The sequence below is a fragment of the Cicer arietinum genome, chromosome 1 (assembly GCF_000331145.2).
Source record: "Cicer arietinum cultivar CDC Frontier isolate Library 1 chromosome 1, Cicar.CDCFrontier_v2.0, whole genome shotgun sequence".
Lineage (NCBI taxonomy): Eukaryota > Viridiplantae > Streptophyta > Magnoliopsida > Fabales > Fabaceae > Cicer > Cicer arietinum.
Genome location: NC_021160.2, coordinates 53,596,733 through 53,614,932, shown reverse-complemented (window position 1 = coordinate 53,614,932; position 18,200 = coordinate 53,596,733). Strand labels below are relative to the sequence as shown.

The following is an 18,200-nucleotide window of genomic DNA, read 5'->3' as shown; positions in this document are numbered from 1 at the left end:
TTCAACTTGATAATTCATCTTTTATCATTAACTATTTCTTAATTTTTTACTTAATATGTAGAACACAAAACACTTATAAGACAAAACCTTAATTCAAGACTAGCCTCCATACATATTATGTTGCTTCTATTTTCTATGAAATAGAATAAGCTTATCTTAGTTAAAAAAACAAAGAAAGAGTTGTAATAATAGTATTTGGAGACTAGTCTTCATAGCAAAAGTTTAGGCCATAGCCAGCACCATCATCTGGAAAAAAAGTGGAGAAGTAAATAGAGATAGGAGTGTTCTTATAGTCATCTACGGTGACATACTCCGGCATCCAACCATCTGATCCACTCCTAATTACGTACAATCTGCACAGTTTGTTGAGACAACTTCCTAGTAACTTAAATTTAGTTGTTGTGCACCGCTCGAACCTCTTAGAATTACTATTCATTTTTGGAGTACGAATCTGCAATAAAATAAAATTAAATATATGTATTTATATAGTTCAACTAAATTTTATTTGTACTTCTATAAACAATACATTAGTACTTGATTAATTCTAGTGAAAGAAAATTAAATATTGTGATTGAATATATCATAAAAAATGTTACTTTTACCGGAAAAAAATTGAAAATAATAAATAATGTGATTTCTTTTCCAAATCAAGAAACAAAGTCACAAAATTTTATAATTGAGTTAATATTATTTGTGCAACAAATTAAAATTTGAAGAGTAATTGAGAAGCATGTATAGTTAGTTATATTATATGGTTAATTATTCTAGTAGAGAAAAGCATTACCGGCACAAAGTGTTTAAAGTCTCCAAATAAAACAGTGATTTTGTCATTTGTACGACGTGGAGAATGACAGCTTGTCTTTATGGTAACCATATAGTTGCAATTCCGTTCAGCCACATTCTAAAACATTCATATATAGACAAATCTTATATATAGTCTCTTATTTAATATGTAATAAAACATGAAATTAATTTGAGTACATAAAATTTTCATGTATAAACTGTGTAGTGACTATACTTTAAAAGGGCATTGATGAAAATGGACCACCATTTCGAACCTTAAATTTTTGGCGGCAAAAAATAAAAGATACTAATGAAAAGTTTACATTAAACAATTTAATTAAACAATATAAATACTTATCATATAAGTGATGTATATAAGTTATTTTATTAAAAATATAAAATAAAGTTAAACTAATTTATAGATGTCTCATAACTTATTTTCTTATACTCTTCCAAATAATCTCACTCGCTTGTCCTATTTTATAATCTCAAATAAATCAATACAAACAAATTTATAACATATATAAACATTTGTCATTTAAATATTTATATATATACAATTTATATAATAAAAGATAAAAATTAAGTCAAACTATTTTTAAATAAACTATTTAGCATAATTTATGGAAATGCCAAAATATGTAGTATAATTTATTGAGAGCTTATAAAAATAATAAAATAAAAATAGCTTATGGAAATGCCAAAATTGTTTTCAGAAGTTCTGCAAAATATTCTCATAAGATGTTATTCTCCTACCAACAAAACTAACAACTACTCTCCAAAGTTGAGGCTGAGTGAATTAAAAGGGTATTTTTGTATTAGGGTTAATATTTCAAAAAATATAATAAATAAAGTGGAGAGTATATATAAAATTTAATTACTTGTGGCTGGACATCGTCAAGGGCAGAAGATTGGTTCATTTGAGGTTTAAACCGAGTTAGCAATGTTGGTGTTGCATGCGATAAAATAACAATTATGGAGAATGTGAGGATTAAGGTAAAAGCTTTCATGATTTTGCTAACCTCTTTTCTTTTTTGCATCAAGGAGAAGAGAAGGAAGAACTAATTGATTTTAGATATTGTTGAGTTATATTATTGCATTACAAGGGCCAGATGCAATATTTAAAGACATCATAAAATGCTAACCAAACACTATGTTTTTAATTCTTTTAATATTGTGTAAACCACCCAATTAGTACATAATCTTGTAGAGCGCTCTAATATTTTTATTATCAATATTTCAAAATATCTATGACTCGTTCATACATTAGTTATATTATTCGTTATGATAATATATGGTTTAATATAGGGACCAAATTGTATATTCAATACTAATGTTAGAGACTAAATTGATGATAAATTATTAAATATAGAAGCTTAATTGTTTGTAAGCATTTAAATGTACACACCAATTTGATAGTTTAGTTGTACACGTTTGATTAAAAGACTTATGTAACTAATTTTAGATAAATTCGTATATATTTTTGATATATTTATAATTTTATATATCTATTTGAAAGCATCGTATAAAGTGAGAGATCAATTTAATGGTTTAGTTTTTTTAACATTCTATTTACTCTTTTTGTACTAAGTTGAGTAACTCATTTTAAGCTTAGAGTTTCCATATAAATAGAATATATACATTACAATAAGTTTGTTCAATTTTCTTTTGTATGTTCTAGATGGTTTATTCAATAGTTTAATCTACTAATTTTTTTACTTTATTATGAATATGACAACTAAATTAAAATAAATTTTATTTATTCAAATATCTTTATTAATTACAGTAAGTTGAAAATTTTGATAAATTAAAATATATTAATAAAATAACGTAATTAATAATATATTAAATTATAAAATAAATAATTTAAAAAATGTTAAAAAAAAAATTAAAATACGACATAGAGAGTAAAAAACTTGCATAGAAAAATGGCAGATAATAACATGTACTCAAAGAAGATAAAAGTGAATTCATACAAAGGTGTTATTATTATTATGATTTTATTGGTTTGAAAAGGAAGCTGGATGTTAATAATAAAAAAGAAAATTAAATTAAAATAATAAAAGGAAGCTGAAAGTTTTGGTTAGTTTGAGCGGTTTTTTAGGTGCTAAATTGGTTTCATATTATTTTGCTTTAATATATTAAAGATTAATAAAATGAATAGTTTTAGAAATTCAACTTAAATGCTAGTCATTTTACATCAATGCATCATATATCATATTATTTAAAATATATTATTTTATAATTTGTTAGTTAAAAAATTAAAATGGTCAAAATTATCAAATTTTAATATATAAGATTCTAACTTTGTAAATCGATGAGATTCAAATTGTAAGTAAATTTAAATGTTATTAATAATTACTATGAAATGTGTTGAAATATTTGTTTTCTACATATTAATTAATGAATATAATTATCTTAAATTTGTGATTTTCTAAAGTAAGTATTGAAAATATCAAAATTTAAACCTAAATCATCTCATGTATTAACTTAATTAATATCATCTCATGTATGAATATATTAATGCTTATAAATAACTATAGCAAATCAAATCAAATACTTGTATGTGCGTGTTTTTAACTTAATTAATATCTTTCAAATTTTATATTTTCAATAAAAAATATGACCATTATATTTTTGTATACAACAAATCATTATTATAATCATAAACATCATATCAGATAATCTAATATATAAATGTGTGTGGATTGTTGTACAAATATAAAACTGTAAGAGATAATAACAAACATAAACAATTTAAATGTTTTATGTTATAGTTTACTTGATGTGTGTTTATAATTTAAATTTTCGAAAAAATCTGAAAGTACGAAATTGTTTGAGGTTGTGATACACCTTGATAAATAATGTAGGTCAAGACTTTAAATAGTATAAATACATTTATTTCACTTATTGTCGGTATTAGTATTAGCTTAAATGTGTCTTTACACATGCCATGAAAAGTGTTTTTTTTAGGAAAAAGTTTGTTAATTGAAAAAGCCAAATTGTATGTCTTTAAAAATTAACCTTAATGGCTCCATGGAAGAACAAAAGGGTGTATGTGGAATGTAATAATTCACTAAATATTTTGCTTTGCTGAAAGATCATTGAATATTTGTTGATTTGGTCTTTTCGTTATAACTTGTTTCCATAATGAAAATTGAGTTATCCTAAATTCAAAAAATAAGACAAATACTAATAAGTGCTCCCAACAATTTGTTTTTATTATATCGTTTGTTTTGTAACTTAGCAAATATTTTTTTTCTTAATTATGAGTCTCAATTTGACTTTTAACACTGATTAGCACTAACTAATTTTGAATTGTATGAAAAAGTCATATGAAGTAGCAATGTGGATTTACAAAGGAGGGGAATTTGAATTGTAAATGTTCCTATTTAAAATTTCTTGAAAAACTTAAGATTTTAACTCAAGAATGATCTTGGTTAAGAAAACAGAAAACGGAGAACATTCTTGGTTTTTATCAAAAAACTGAGAACGTTCTTGGTTAAATTAAAATCAGAAATTCAGTTTATGTTTTTAACTTAAATGGTTAATCAGACTTAATAAATAAGGAGATAAGAGTAAGAATACCACACATAGGTACATCCTGATTCACCCAACTTGAGTTATGTCCGGTCTTTAAAACTGTGAGATTCTCCACTAAATGTTCAAAACAAATAACCTTATTGGTTTTACAGCACCTAGCTCAGATCAACTTTGATCTGTTACAAACTTAATTCATTTCTACCCAGAAAGAGATTAATCAGGTCACCTATTGATATCAGCATTGATAGGATTTCTTACAATCTACCCAAACTATATTAAATTCTTATAATTCGAGTTTTACAATAATGATGAAATTGTTTTTAACATAATCTGAGATGTCTCAACTCTTGTTTGAGATTCGATTCTATACAAAGAATTCAATATAATAATAACAGAGTATTGAAATATAATTATAACTAATTCTTTTTTGAGAAGTGGGAATTTCAAGTATGTGAATGTGAATGATTTAAAGAGATTTGTTATTACTTAAACTTCTGCGATTTACCTAAGCATTGGTCTTCTTTTTATAAATGTATTAGAGCAATTAATAATAGTCAAAATATATATTGATAGTGCTTTGTCAATTTTGAACAAAACCAATATATATGAATAAATATATTACAACCCTTGAATACTTTTTGAAATATGTTAGAATAGACTTATTTCTTCATTCTTGATCAGATTTCTCTTGTGTTTAATGATCCTTTTTGCTTCAGATATATTTGTTGATGTCATTGCTTTGATCTAGAGTTTTGATTCTGTCAAAACAGCTTGGAGAATGATGAACTTTTGCAGAATGTTAATGAATATTCTAGAGATTAATAATCAATCTGGAGTTCTAGTCTTTGAACTTTCTGGAGATTTGATGATCAATCTAGAGGTTCAATCTTGATCATTCTGGATGTTTTCCTGATTAATCTGGATGTCTTCTACAATTCAATATTGTTTAACTTTCTTGAGAGTCAAGCTGGAGAACGTTTGAACTTGCTTGATTCACGAATTTTTTTCTTTGTGATTCAAATGGTTTCTTTGATTAGAATGGATCCATCTTGATCCTTGTCAAGTATTGATAACATAAGTGTAGTTTCCGGAGACATAATTTTTTTTGAACTAGTTAATATTGATTGATCTTGGGGTTGTGATGGTCAGTCTTAATTCTGAAGAACATTCTCCGTTTTCACATACTTTGTCTAAAATGTTCTTCTTTCAGTTTTTATTTTTTATTGTTGATTTCTTTGCTTTGCTAGAGTCACATCTTTGAATTAATCCACTCAAAAGAACAAGTTAAATTAATATAACATTTAAAATCATAATTAACATTCTTAATTAATCTTTATTTATTTTCATCAAAACTTAAATTGAGAGTCAGTCGTAACATCATATTTACATTTGACTTTAATGGTCGGTTACTGAGGGTTCTTCCATTGAAGGTACAATAATGAGCCTTATATAAGACCATTTGGTCTCTTACATTTGAAAAATAGTAATTTAATTCTAAAATTAAAAAATATCAATTAATTTTGTCATTTTTTTTAATGTTAGGCTAAAATTTTAATAGTTTTATGGTTTTTTTTAACTAACGAAAAACTATTTAATTATTATGTATAACTTTTATTAATTTTAATATCTTTTTTTTATCAAGAGTTTTCATACTCTATAGTTTGGATGATTGATTTGCTATTTAGAATATTTGTAGATTAAATTGATTGACATCTAAATTTTTAAAGACTAAAAATGACTATTTGCTCTATAATATATTAATGTTTCACCAAAATTTGTTACATTGAATAACTATATAAAACACTTATTAGAAGCAACCTTATTTCGAGACTAACTTCCATACATATTATGTTGGTTTTAATTTTTATAAAATACAATAAGTTTATCTTTATTATAAAAAAAAAAAAAAAAAAAGAAGAAGACATAAAGAGTCCATATAATATTATTTTAGGAATGTAATTAACACTAATCTCTATGACAATAGTTGGGGCCATATCCAAAACCATCATCAGGAATAATATAATTAGGTTTGTAGTAAAATGTGATAGGAGGCTTCCTATAGTCATCTATGGTCACAGACTCTACTATCCACCTATCATCATTAGGCCTTCGTACCCCATTATGGGGTCTACTTCTATATATCAACACTTTGCAGATGTTGTATCCACAAGGTCCCTCTAAGTCCAATACATCTGTTTTGCACGGCTCCAACCTAGTTTTACTATTAGGACCACCCACATTCTCAACATAAACCTGCAATTAAATTAAAACTTTAAATAAATTTTCAATCTTTATAGAATTTTAAAATTTTAATTTTAATAAACAATACATTAGTACTTGATTATTTCTAGTGAAAGAAAATTAAATATTGTAATTGCGTATTAAACTGTTACTTTTAAAGGAAAAAAAAAATTAAAAAGAATAGATAATATGATTTGTTTTCCAAAACAAGAAACAAAGTCACAAAATTTTAAAATTGAGTTAATAGTATTTGTGCAAGAAATTAAATTTTGAAGAATAATAGAGAACCATGTATATAGTTAGTTATATTATACGGTAAATTATTTGTAGTAGAGAAAAACATTACCGTCTCATAGCGTGTAGCGTTTCCAAATAAAAGAGTGATTCTGTCATTTGTAATAAGTGGAGAAAGACAACTTGTCTTTATAGCAACTCTGTAGTTGCAATTCAATTTATCCAAATTCTGAAACATGCATATATATACAAATCATATACATAGCCTCTTATTTAATATTTAATAAACTTTCATTTTTAAAATGTGTAGTGACTACAAGGGCATTGATGAAACTAAAGCACAGTTTCCCAACCCTAAATTTTTGGCAGCAAACAAAGAGGCCACTAATCAAAAGCTATAACTAAACAATTCAATTAAACGATATAAATTCTTATATTTAAGTTATACTTTTATTAAAAAGATAAAATAAAACTAATGTTAGGTAAATTATAAGTTGTTTTTATAAATTACACCGAGGAGTTTATGAAAAAATAAAAAATAACTTATAGACATATTATAATTATTTTCTTACATTCTCTCAAATAATATCACACATTGATTCTATGTAATAATATAAAATAGGCTAAATTACATCTGTGGTCCCTTAACTTAATTTCAGGTAACGTTTTAGTCATTTATCTTTTTTTTTTCTTCCCGATTTAGTCCTTTATTCCTAACAATATTAAATAAAGTATGAAAATATGAGTTTATTTGAAGATTTGCGTTACGAATTTGATGAAATTTGTATTATATTGAAGAATATAATTAATTTTATGAGTTTTGATTGAATTTTTTTTTTTGAATTTTTGTATAAAAAAGGATAACATTGTTGAAATTTTAAAACATAAAATATCAAATTGTCACTTAAAATTAAAATAAATGACCAAGTCGGGAAAAAAAAAAGATAAAGGACTAAAATGTTACTTGAAATTAAGTTAAGGGACCACGAATGTAATTTAGCCTATAAAATAAGTCAATATAAACAAATTTATATTGTGTGCATAACTAACTTAATTAAAAACGTATAACATGATTGTTTATCATTTAAATATTTATATATAAACAATTTATGTAATAAAAGATAATATAAATTAAATGTTTTTAAATAAACAATTTAATATAAGATGTTTTCATATTCTATTCTTGATAACTTATAAAAATAGGCTAAAATTAGTTTATGAAAAATGCATAAGTTGTTTATTCTCCCTCTAATAAAACTAACAACCACTCCCAAGTTGAAGCTGAGTTAACTAAAATGGTATTTGAGTGTTAGTGTTAATATTTTCAAAAAATAAAATAGAGAAAATAATATAAAATTAAGTTACTTGTGGCTGGGTAGTGTCAAGCGCCGAAGATCGGTTGATTCGAGATTCAAGCCAAGTGAACAATGTTGGTGTTGCATGAGACAAAATAAAAATTAGGGAGAATGTGAGGATTAAGGTAAGAACTTTCATGATTTTATTAACCTCTTTTGTTTGCATTAAAGAGAAGGGATGGAGGAATACCTAACTGATTTTAGATATTGTTGAATTTTGTAGAGTGCCCTAATAGATACATGAGATTATCAATATTTTAAAAAAATCTATGACTCTATAAAAATATTATTTATATAGTCTTTTTATAATATATGGTAAACTATATGAGACAAATTGTAAATTCGATACTAATGTCGGACATTAAATTGATTGTAAGTTGTTAACTAAAATGGTATTTGGGTGTTAGTGTTAATATTTTTATATTGGGATGATCAGTTAAACTTCAAGAAAATTTTTCAATACTCAAACAAAGCTTTTTCAAGTTCAATATAAGCAGAAAACCAATTATGCTAAGTCAAACACTTAAATTACATGAACTTAGTATAAAATACTAAGATCAAGCTAAATATAAGCAGGAAAATAAGTATAAGCAGAAAATCAAATACAATTCAAGCTAAATATGAAAATGCTCAATTCTAGCAGATCAAACAATAAAATTACATGAACTCAGTTCAGATTATATGGCTTATATAAAACAATTAAACACATTAAGATGTCATTCTTCTTTTCCTGGTGGGATTCACATTTGTTTGTCCATTAACGATACAAAACGATTGATTAATCCAAATTCCCTCATCATGATCATCTCTAAGATATAAACCATCATCAATTGAATCAATTTCATGTGGTTGTGAGGGTTATGACAACGTATTAAATTTGTTTTTATTTATTTAAAGTGAATGATTTTTATTTAAAGCGCAAGCCTTTTACAACATTTGTATAAAAAACATTCTAATAGGTCATTTAATTATATGAAAGCGCATGAATTTTACAGCGCTTTCACAAAAAGCGCTTTAAAAGACATGTAACATAAGATGAGAGCGCTACATTTTACAGCGCTTGTGTTTAAAGCGCTCAAAAAGCGCTGTAAAAGCTATGGGAGAGCGCTTCAATCTACATCACTTTTAAGTTACGGGAGAGCGCTTCAATTTACAGCGCTTTTAAAAAAAGCGCTGTAAAAGGGTTGTAAACATTATGTGCAAGCGTTATGTGACCCTACAACAACACTTGTCAAAAAAGCGTTGTTGTATCCTTCATTATTTTTAAAAAATTTTACAACAGCACTTGTATTTAATAAACGCCGTAAAAAAGCGCGCTATAATATGTCTATTTTTGGCATAGTGACTCATATACATAGCCTCTTATTTAATATGTAATCAAACATGAAATCCATTTGAGTACATAAAACTTTCATGTAAAAAATGTGTAGCAACTACACTTCAAAAGGGTATTGATGAAATTGAAGCATCATTTTCCAACGTAAATTTTTGCAGAAACAAAAAGGGCACTAACGAAAAACTACTATTAAACAGATTGTCCGTTTTGTTTATAATAAATTATATCAAAGAGTTTATAAAAATAAATTAAAAATATTTATAAAAATCATAACTTTTTATTTTCCACTCTCTCCAATAATATCATACGTGTTTATCCTATTTGATAATCTCAAATAATTTAATATAAACAAACTTATGTTGCGCAGATAACTAACTTAAATAGAAACTTATAATATATATAAACATTTATCATTTAAGTGTTTATATATAAATAATTTATGTAATAAAAAATAAAATTAAGTAAAATTATTTTAAAATAATCTATTTAATATAAATTATTTTCATATTCTATTCTTAAAAGGTTATAAAAATAAAATAAAATAAAATCAGTTAATGAAAATACAATAAATTATTTTAGAAGTTCCGCCAAATACTCTGCAGAGATGTTACTCTTCCACTAACTAAACTAACAACTACTCCAAAGTTGAGGTCGAGTGAATTAAATGAGTATTTTTGTGTTAGGGTTAATATTTCAAAAAATATATTAAAATAAAGTGGCGAATATATATAAAATTTAATTACTTGTAGTTGAGCATCGTCAAGCGCAGAAGATTGCTTCATTTGAGGTTTAATCCGAGTTAGCAATGTTGGTGTTGCATGCGATAAAACAATTACGGAGAACGTGAGAATTAAGGTAAGAGTTTTCATAATTTTGCTAACCTTTTTTCTTTTCATCAAAGAGAAGAAGGAACACCTAATTGATTTTAGACATTGTTGGGTTATATTATAACGTTATAAAGGCCAAAGACAATATTTAAACTAAGACACCATGAAATACTAACAAAACAAAATACTTTACTTTTTTATTTAATTGTAATTTTAATCCCTCTATTTTTACTAATTTACGAAATTGGTTCTCCTATTTTTAAATCGACAGTTTTGCACTCTTTTTATGATTTTTAACTAAAAAATGATGACGTGTGATGTTTTAAATAACGTGACATATGATAACATGTCTACCATGTGTTTTTATTGGCCAGCCAAAATCAATCAAGAAATCTACAATTATAAAAAGGAAAAAAAAGTGCATATGGATATATATATATATATATATATATATATATATATATATATATATATATATTACAAATTATGCATTTTCTTAATAACTTTAACCTTTGAATTTTCATATAAATAGAATACAACTCAATAAATTTGTTAAATTTTATTTTGTATATTTAAGATGGTTTATCCAATAGTTTAATCTACTAAATTTTTAATTTTATTATGCATATTATAACTAAATTATATAATTTCCGAGTTAGACTTAAAATGGATTCATTGCTCAACCGTTCAATTCCCTCTTTCAGTTTGATTTTCATATATATTAGTATTATATGTCATGAAAAATAACTTTCTTTAGGTAAAAAAGTAGTTAATTGAAGAAAAACAAATTGTACATCTTTGTAAACCTTAAGGGATCCATGGAAGAACAAAAAGGTGTTTAATATAATAATTCACTATTCTTTTGCTTTTCTGAAAGATCATCTATTATTTGTTGATTTGGCCCTTTCATTCAAACTTATTTCGGTAAGGGGAACACACACATTACAATAATTTATATTTTAATATGATTGATTTATATATTCAAAAGCAAATTTAACATAAATTTTAGGATTAATTGCAATTTCAGTTATTTTATTTTTATAATTCATATAATTGACACTCTTATTTTAAAAAATTTAATAGTTTTTATCCTTCTTCTATATATTTGAATTAAAAAAAATGAAGATATGATATATTTTAAATAATGTATTATATAATCTCATGATGTAAAAACATCGAAATATATTAATTATTCATATGTTATTAATTAAACTAAATCGTTTACCTGATGCAATGGTATAATAATATAAGATTAATATTATTTTATTTTAAGGAATAAATGTTTTTTGGAAATAAAATTTAATAATTAGTTAAAATAATTTTTTAATATTAAATTTTAAAATATGTGAAAAATACTACGTCAAAAAATTAACACTTTTATTTCATATATGCAGTGAGATATGCATGATCAACGTAATATAAATTGTTATAAATTTTAAAAGCTTAAGTTCGTGTTTTTCTAATTTTTGTCCCTGTAAATTTTATTTTTCAATTTAAAATATGTAAATTCAATTTAGTTTTAAAATTATCATCGTTGTTAGTTGTTGTTAAAAAAAAAATTTATGTAGCAAATGGAGGTGTGGCGTGGTAGTATCTGACACGACAATATTTGATGAGGATAAAATCATAAATTCCTGAATTTAAATAACCTAAAATTTGAAATCCCTTTTTTCCTTCTTCTCTGTGGTGCAACCTAAAATTCCAACTATGCTTCTTCTTGGTTCCACTATGGCGTCATTTTTGTCTGCAACAAATACAACTAATTTCAATTGTCTGAGTGTGGGTGTAGGAAAGCAATGCGTATATAATACATCTCTAACACAAATGAAAATCCTAAATGACGATTTTGGAGATGTCCTCGTTGGAATGTGAATAATTTTTCTTAAATATGCGATTTTTATGTTTATACTTTGTAATTATAGTTTACATTTAATAAATCCCTTAATCTAGTTTACATTTCCTAATCTCTAAATCTAGTTTCTGATTTTGGATAGAAGGACTAAAATATAATATTTTTAACTTAATTTATTATATTTTTTAATCAATTTAATTACTTAATTGTATTTTTTAATAATTTAATTTTTTTCATTCAATTATTAATTATTTAATTAATAATAATCATCCATGAAACAACAGCATCACTCTTTTGTTTGTCACAGAAACTTTTTTTTTTAACAACAATTAGCAATAGAGATAATTTTAAAATTAAATTGAACTAACATGGTTTAAATTTAAAACAAAATTATATAGACAAATATCAGAAAGACACGAACTTGCATCCACGTTGTAGTTGAAGTTGAATTTAATGGCCATATACCAAGAGTTATGCCAATTGAAGGTATGGTAACAAGCATTAGATTAAATCCATTTGAAAAATAGTACTTTAGTTCTTAAATTAAAAAATATCCATCAATTTAATCATTTTTTCAAATGTTAGACTACAATTTTAATACATTTATGCTTGCTTGATGTAGTAAAAGACTATTGAAGTTAGTATGTATAACTTTTATTAGTTTTGATATTCTTTTTTTTTTTTCATCAAGAGTTTTTATATTCTTTAATTTAGATGACTAATTTTCTATTTTGAAAATTTATGGATTAAAGTGACTGACATCTAAACTATTAAGGACTAAAAATGAATGTTTACTCCATAATTTATTAATGTTTCACCAAAGCTTGTGTTATTTTTTAATTTAAAAATATTTTAAATTAAAATCAATTTATGCCACTAAAAATATTACTGAATTGAGTCACGCATTGAATCGTTCTCTTTAAGACGTTTTGCGACACTGTCTAAATTGTGCAAGACAGACTACAAAACACAAAATCTCCAAGATAAAACAGTTCATATACATTGTATCAGAGTTCTACTGCACCATAGAAAACTGTTTTAGAATTACACCATCAATATGACAATCAGATGGCTGCCACTCGTAATATGATATTGTGACCACTCGAAAGAAAGAGAAGAAGTGAGAAAGAAAGGGGGAGATTCAGAGAAAAGTCCCATATGCAGAGGGCTTTTTGTGTGCTTGTCCAACTAAGGAGAACCCTCTATTTATAGAGGAAGTCTGCAACTGAATCAGAGAAAAACAAGTGACCCATCAGTCCCGATTCACAAAACGTGCGCTCCAATCTTCCCAAGGTTTTTTACCACAGAAACATGCGCTCCAAACTTAACTACGTTTTTAACCGAGCAATAATCAGATGCGTGAGTCCAAAGACTATGGTTTGATCGGGCAATAAACAGATGCACGAATTCAGGAAGAAAGATTGGATCAGATGTTGAATGTTGACTCGATGAAGAGAAATTACATAATTAACATATGAGAGATAAAAATGCAAACATTCATTTAATATTGAATAAATAAATAATTTATTAATTTTTCATATACAAAAAAAATAGGCACAATTGCTCCTACGGTCCCTTAACTTAATTTCAGATAACACTTCAATTATTTATCTTTTTTTTTCCCCGATTTGGTTCTTTATTTAATTTTATTACAAAAATTGGAAAATATGAATTTATTTGAAGATATAAGTTATACATTTGATGAAATTTGCATTATATTGAAGATGCTAATTAATTTTATGAGTAATTTGTTTGAAAATTTTGATGAAATTTTATAAAAAAGATAAGGATAACATTGTTAACATTTTAAAATATAAAAGATCAAATTGTTTTCTTAAAATTAAATAAATGATCAAATCGAAAAAAAGAAAGAAAAAAAGATAAAGGAACAATTATACCCTAAAAAATAATACATCACTTAGCTCGGGCCAAGCTCGGTTGACTGGACGGCAGCGGAACACCTCAAGTTCCATACTTTCACCTTATAAGCACTACTAGTATGTGTTATCCTTCTTATGTGGAACTTCTTTATTTTTCAATTCACACCAACACCTACTTTCATTAATGTCATGATTATTTCCGACAACCATCTATTAATATTACAACATTTCTAACAGTTTGTTATATTAAATATTTTCTAGTTCTAATCAATTTAAATTTGCGCGCATTAATTGTGTACGAGACTAATGTAACTTTATTTTATTGGGCTTCTACTATATATTTGTAAATTGACATATTTTTATCCTATCAAATTAATTGATCAATAGTTGAATGATATAGCTTCACCAATCGACAATAATGATTTAGTTAACCTTTAATATACAATATATGAATATTGAGGTAGATGAGTTAGTGATAAACTAACTCAATTATCGGATAAAATTTTGATAATACCAATATTATATACTCTTTTTCTTCTTCATAGTACACTATAAGTTGTCTTATTTTATTAAAAAAGCGGAAACCCTACATCTATCAATGTTGATATTGGTTTTTAATAGAAATCTCTCAAAAAAAACGTCAACAAATAAATATTTAGTACGAAGTTTTGTCAAGTTAAAAAATAATCTTTAATACATATGTAAATATTTCAAAGATGGAATAAGTTTGACATCCAAATTTGATATCATTTTCATAAAGAAACTATTATGTCAAAACATAAAACAGTTATTTAGAGTGTAACTAGATAGCCTCCATACAATAGAGTAAGCTTATCTTTATTAGCAAAGGTTGAGACCATAGCCAACATCACCATCAGGAATTTTATAACGACCACCAAAGTTAAATATGGTGCTAGGGTAGTTCTTATGGTCATCTATGATGATATAGTCTACCATCCAACCATCTGAACCTTTCCTAAATATATTCAATTTGCAGATTTTGTCCAAACAACCTCCTTCAAACCGTATAATTGTTGTCATGCACTGGTCGAACGATGTAGAATCAGTATCAGGACCATTCATTTTCGGAGAAAATACCGGTTCGTGTTCATCGTCTCCAAATGAAAGAGTGATTCTGTCTTTTGTATGAGGTGGAGAAAGACAGCCTGTCCTTATCACAGCTTTGTAAAAGCAATGTTCATTCACATTCTGAAACATGCATGCACATATATGTCATTATACTCTCTCATGTTTATTCTATTTGATAATTTTAAATAAATCAATACAAACAATTAAAAACTTATAATATTTTCTAAAACAAATAAATAAGTATATAAAATTTAATAACCTGTGGTTGAAGAACGTCAAGCGCAGAAAATTGGTTCATTTGAGGTTTAAGCCGAGCTAGCAATGTTGGTGTTGCTTGCGAAAAAACAACAACTATGGAGAATGCGATGATTGAAGTAAGTGCTTTCATGATTTTGTTAATATATTTTATTTGCATCAAAGAGAAGAGAAGAAGGAACACCTAATTAATTTTAGATATTATAGCATTACATATGCCAAGGGAAATATTTAAAGACAACGTGAAATCCTAACGAAACTCTATGGATTTTTTTTAATATTGTGTGAACCACCCACGTTATAACATTGTCTTCGAAATTATCAATATTTCAAAACATCTATGACTCGGTCAAATTAAATGATTTTCAGTTTTCAATTCAATATTTAATATCATTTTTTCAATTCTACAATCTAATTTATATTATTTATATCACTCTTAAGAGGTAATCAATATTTTCACTTTATATTTATACTAATGATATACCAATACTTAAAATAAGTAGTTTAAAAAAAATTATGATATATCTTTCATTTTTTTCTATATATATTATACTTTCTTAATATTAGTAAACTTCTATTTCTATAATAAGATAATATTTGTTAACATTAATATTTTGAAAATTATTCAAGTATTTGTTTACGATGAATAACTTTAACCTTAGAATTTCCATATAACTAGAATACAACCAAATATATTTGTTCAATTTTCTTTTGTATGTTCAAGATGGTTTATCCAATAGTTTTATCTACTAAAATTTTAATTTAATTATGGATATTATAACTAATTTATATAATTTCCAAGTTAGACTTAAAATGGATTCATTGCTCAACTGGTCAATTCCCTCTTTCAGTTTGATTTTAAAATATATTAGTATTAGCTTTAATATGTCTTTATATATATCACGAAAAGTAATTTTCTTTAGGTAAAAAAGTAGTTAATAGAAGAAAAAACAAATTGTACATCTTTGTAAACCTTAATGGATCGATGAAAGAACAAAACGGTGTGTAATGTAATAATTCACTATTCTTTTGCTTTTCTGAAAGATTGTCTATTAATTTGGCCCTTTCATTATAACTTGTTTCGGTAACGGGTACACACACGTTACAATATTTTATATTTTAATGTGATTTATCTATATATTCAAAAGCAATTTATGATAAATGTTAAGGTTAATAGCAGTTTTGGTAGCCATAATTTCACCATTTTACATAATTGACTCTCGTATTTTAAAACTCTACAATTTTTATCTCTATTTTATATATTTAAATTAAAAAATAATGATGTAATATAATATAATATAAATAATGTGTTATATAATCTCATAACATAAAACATCTAAATGTTTTAATTATTAATTAAACTGAATTTTATAGGTGTGATGCACAAGAAGAAGAATAGAAGACTACTATTTAATTTTTTATTTTAAGGAATAAATGTCTTTTTTGAAATAAAATTTAATAATTAGTTGAAATAATTTTTTTAATATTAAAATTTAAAATATATTAAAAATGCCACATCAAAAGGTTTACATTTATCTTTTATATATGCAATGAGATATACATGATCCACATAATATAAATTATTATTAATTTTTAAAATAGTGGTTACTAAACAAAATTACTAAATTTAAAGTCATTTATTCCTCCATTCTTTTATCCTTTACTACTTATATTTCATATCAGAATAAATATGATTTTAAACCCTATCAAATCTATAACTTTTAAGTTTTAAGTTTTGTAATTATAAAAAAAATAAAAATAAAAATAAAAATAAAAATAAATACAACTTTTAACTATTACAAAATTACATCACATACAATTTTAGGTTTACAAAATTATTTTTTCTTTCCTTCGTTTACTTTTCTTAATATTTCCTTTGGTCTAGTATACAAAAACATGTTAAGGAGCTTTTTTTAGTCACTATTGTTATTAAAATAAAATTGTCACATATTTTAAGATATATTAATTGTTAATTTTTTCATACCACTGTTTAATCTGAAATAAATAAAAATGAACATATTCCATATAAGTGATTTTCACCATTTTCTTAGAGACTAAATTGGATTATATTGCCTTTTTTATTAGTGTACTTAATCTATTTCATTTTAATTATTTGATTTGAGTGATTTTAAAAAAATAATAATAATTAATTTTATCAATTTTAATGATAATTTATTGAATTGTTTATGAGCATGCTTTTAACTTAGTATCTTTCTTATATTAGATGTTGAATAAAAAATATTACCACTAATATTCTTTTACAAAATAAATTATTATCATAATCATAAACATTATATATTATATCAGATAATCTAATATATATATATATATATATATATATATATAAATGTGTTTCGATTGTTGTACAAATATAAGAGGAGTATTTATAACTTCAATTTTATAATGATTTACTTATTGTCAATGTTCGAGAAAATCTTAAAGTATGAAATTGCTTGAGGTTGTAATTGAAATGTAATGTAGTTCACGACTTTAAATAGTATAAATAAATTGATTTCACTTATCGTAAATATTAGTATTAGTTAAATGTATCTCTACACATGCCATGAAAAATAGTTATTTTTTAGGGAAAAAAGTAGTAAGTAGAAAGAAGAAAAAAAACAAATTGTAATGTTTTTCATATGTAATGTTTGATATACCATATAGTCAAATGATATATATATTGTGATAAAATAATAAAATTGTCCTTGTATTTTATTAAATTTTTTTCTTTTGAAATAATAATTATCATTTTTTTAAATAAACCAAAAACACTAAAAAAAAATATAAATAAATTATGAAGTAATT

General features: G+C 24.8%; 2 protein-coding genes and 1 long non-coding RNA gene across 4 annotated transcripts; all 3 read right to left on the bottom strand.

The window, feature by feature from the left end:
* LOC101491608 (embryo-specific protein ATS3A-like) lies at positions 1 to 1,967 on the bottom strand. Its single transcript, XM_004487157.4, has 3 exons — positions 1,665 to 1,967; positions 785 to 901; positions 1 to 451 (listed from the first exon to the last, which is right to left on the bottom strand). Exons 1-3 carry the CDS (start codon positions 1,821 to 1,823, stop codon positions 203 to 205), a joined length of 525 nt encoding a protein of 174 aa, XP_004487214.2. The 5' UTR covers positions 1,824 to 1,967; the 3' UTR covers positions 1 to 202.
* A 4,276-nt stretch (positions 1,968 to 6,243) lies between these two features.
* Positions 6,244 to 10,502, bottom strand: LOC101491918 (embryo-specific protein ATS3B-like). Of its 2 annotated transcripts, none has more exons than XM_027335474.2 (3): positions 10,374 to 10,502; positions 6,914 to 7,030; positions 6,244 to 6,579 (listed from the first exon to the last, which is right to left on the bottom strand). In XM_027335474.2, the coding sequence occupies exons 1-3, from the start codon at positions 10,386 to 10,388 to the stop codon at positions 6,292 to 6,294; spliced, it is 420 nt and encodes a 139-aa protein (XP_027191275.1). In that variant the 5' UTR covers positions 10,389 to 10,502; the 3' UTR covers positions 6,244 to 6,291. The 2 variants fall into 2 exon arrangements, with proteins under 2 accessions (XP_027191275.1, XP_012571231.1); XM_012715777.3 differs by having other exon boundaries at positions 10,236 to 10,495.
* A 4,255-nt stretch (positions 10,503 to 14,757) lies between these two features.
* LOC101492253 (uncharacterized) lies at positions 14,758 to 15,912 on the bottom strand. Its single transcript, XR_012161792.1, has 2 exons — positions 15,400 to 15,912; positions 14,758 to 15,260 (listed from the first exon to the last, which is right to left on the bottom strand). It is a non-coding gene; the product is annotated as an uncharacterized lncRNA (long non-coding RNA).
* Positions 15,913 to 18,200: the final 2,288 nt, after the last annotated feature.

Coding starts and splice junctions, on each gene's coding strand:
- LOC101491608 (XM_004487157.4), bottom strand. CDS start 1,823: ATGCAAAAAAGAAAAGAGGTTAGCAAAATCATGAAAGCTTTTACCTTA. Junction 902..1,664: donor TTGACGATGTCCAGCCACAA/GTAATTAAATTT, acceptor TGAATGTTTTAG/AATGTGGCTGAACGGAATTG. Junction 452..784: donor ACTTTAAACACTTTGTGCCG/GTAATGCTTTTC, acceptor ATTTTATTGCAG/ATTCGTACTCCAAAAATGAA.
- LOC101491918 (XM_012715777.3), bottom strand. CDS start 10,388: ATGAAAAGAAAAAAGGTTAGCAAAATTATGAAAACTCTTACCTTAATT. Junction 7,031..10,235: donor TTGACGATGCTCAACTACAA/GTAATTAAATTT, acceptor TGCATGTTTCAG/AATTTGGATAAATTGAATTG. Junction 6,580..6,913: donor ACGCTACACGCTATGAGACG/GTAATGTTTTTC, acceptor ATTTAATTGCAG/GTTTATGTTGAGAATGTGGG.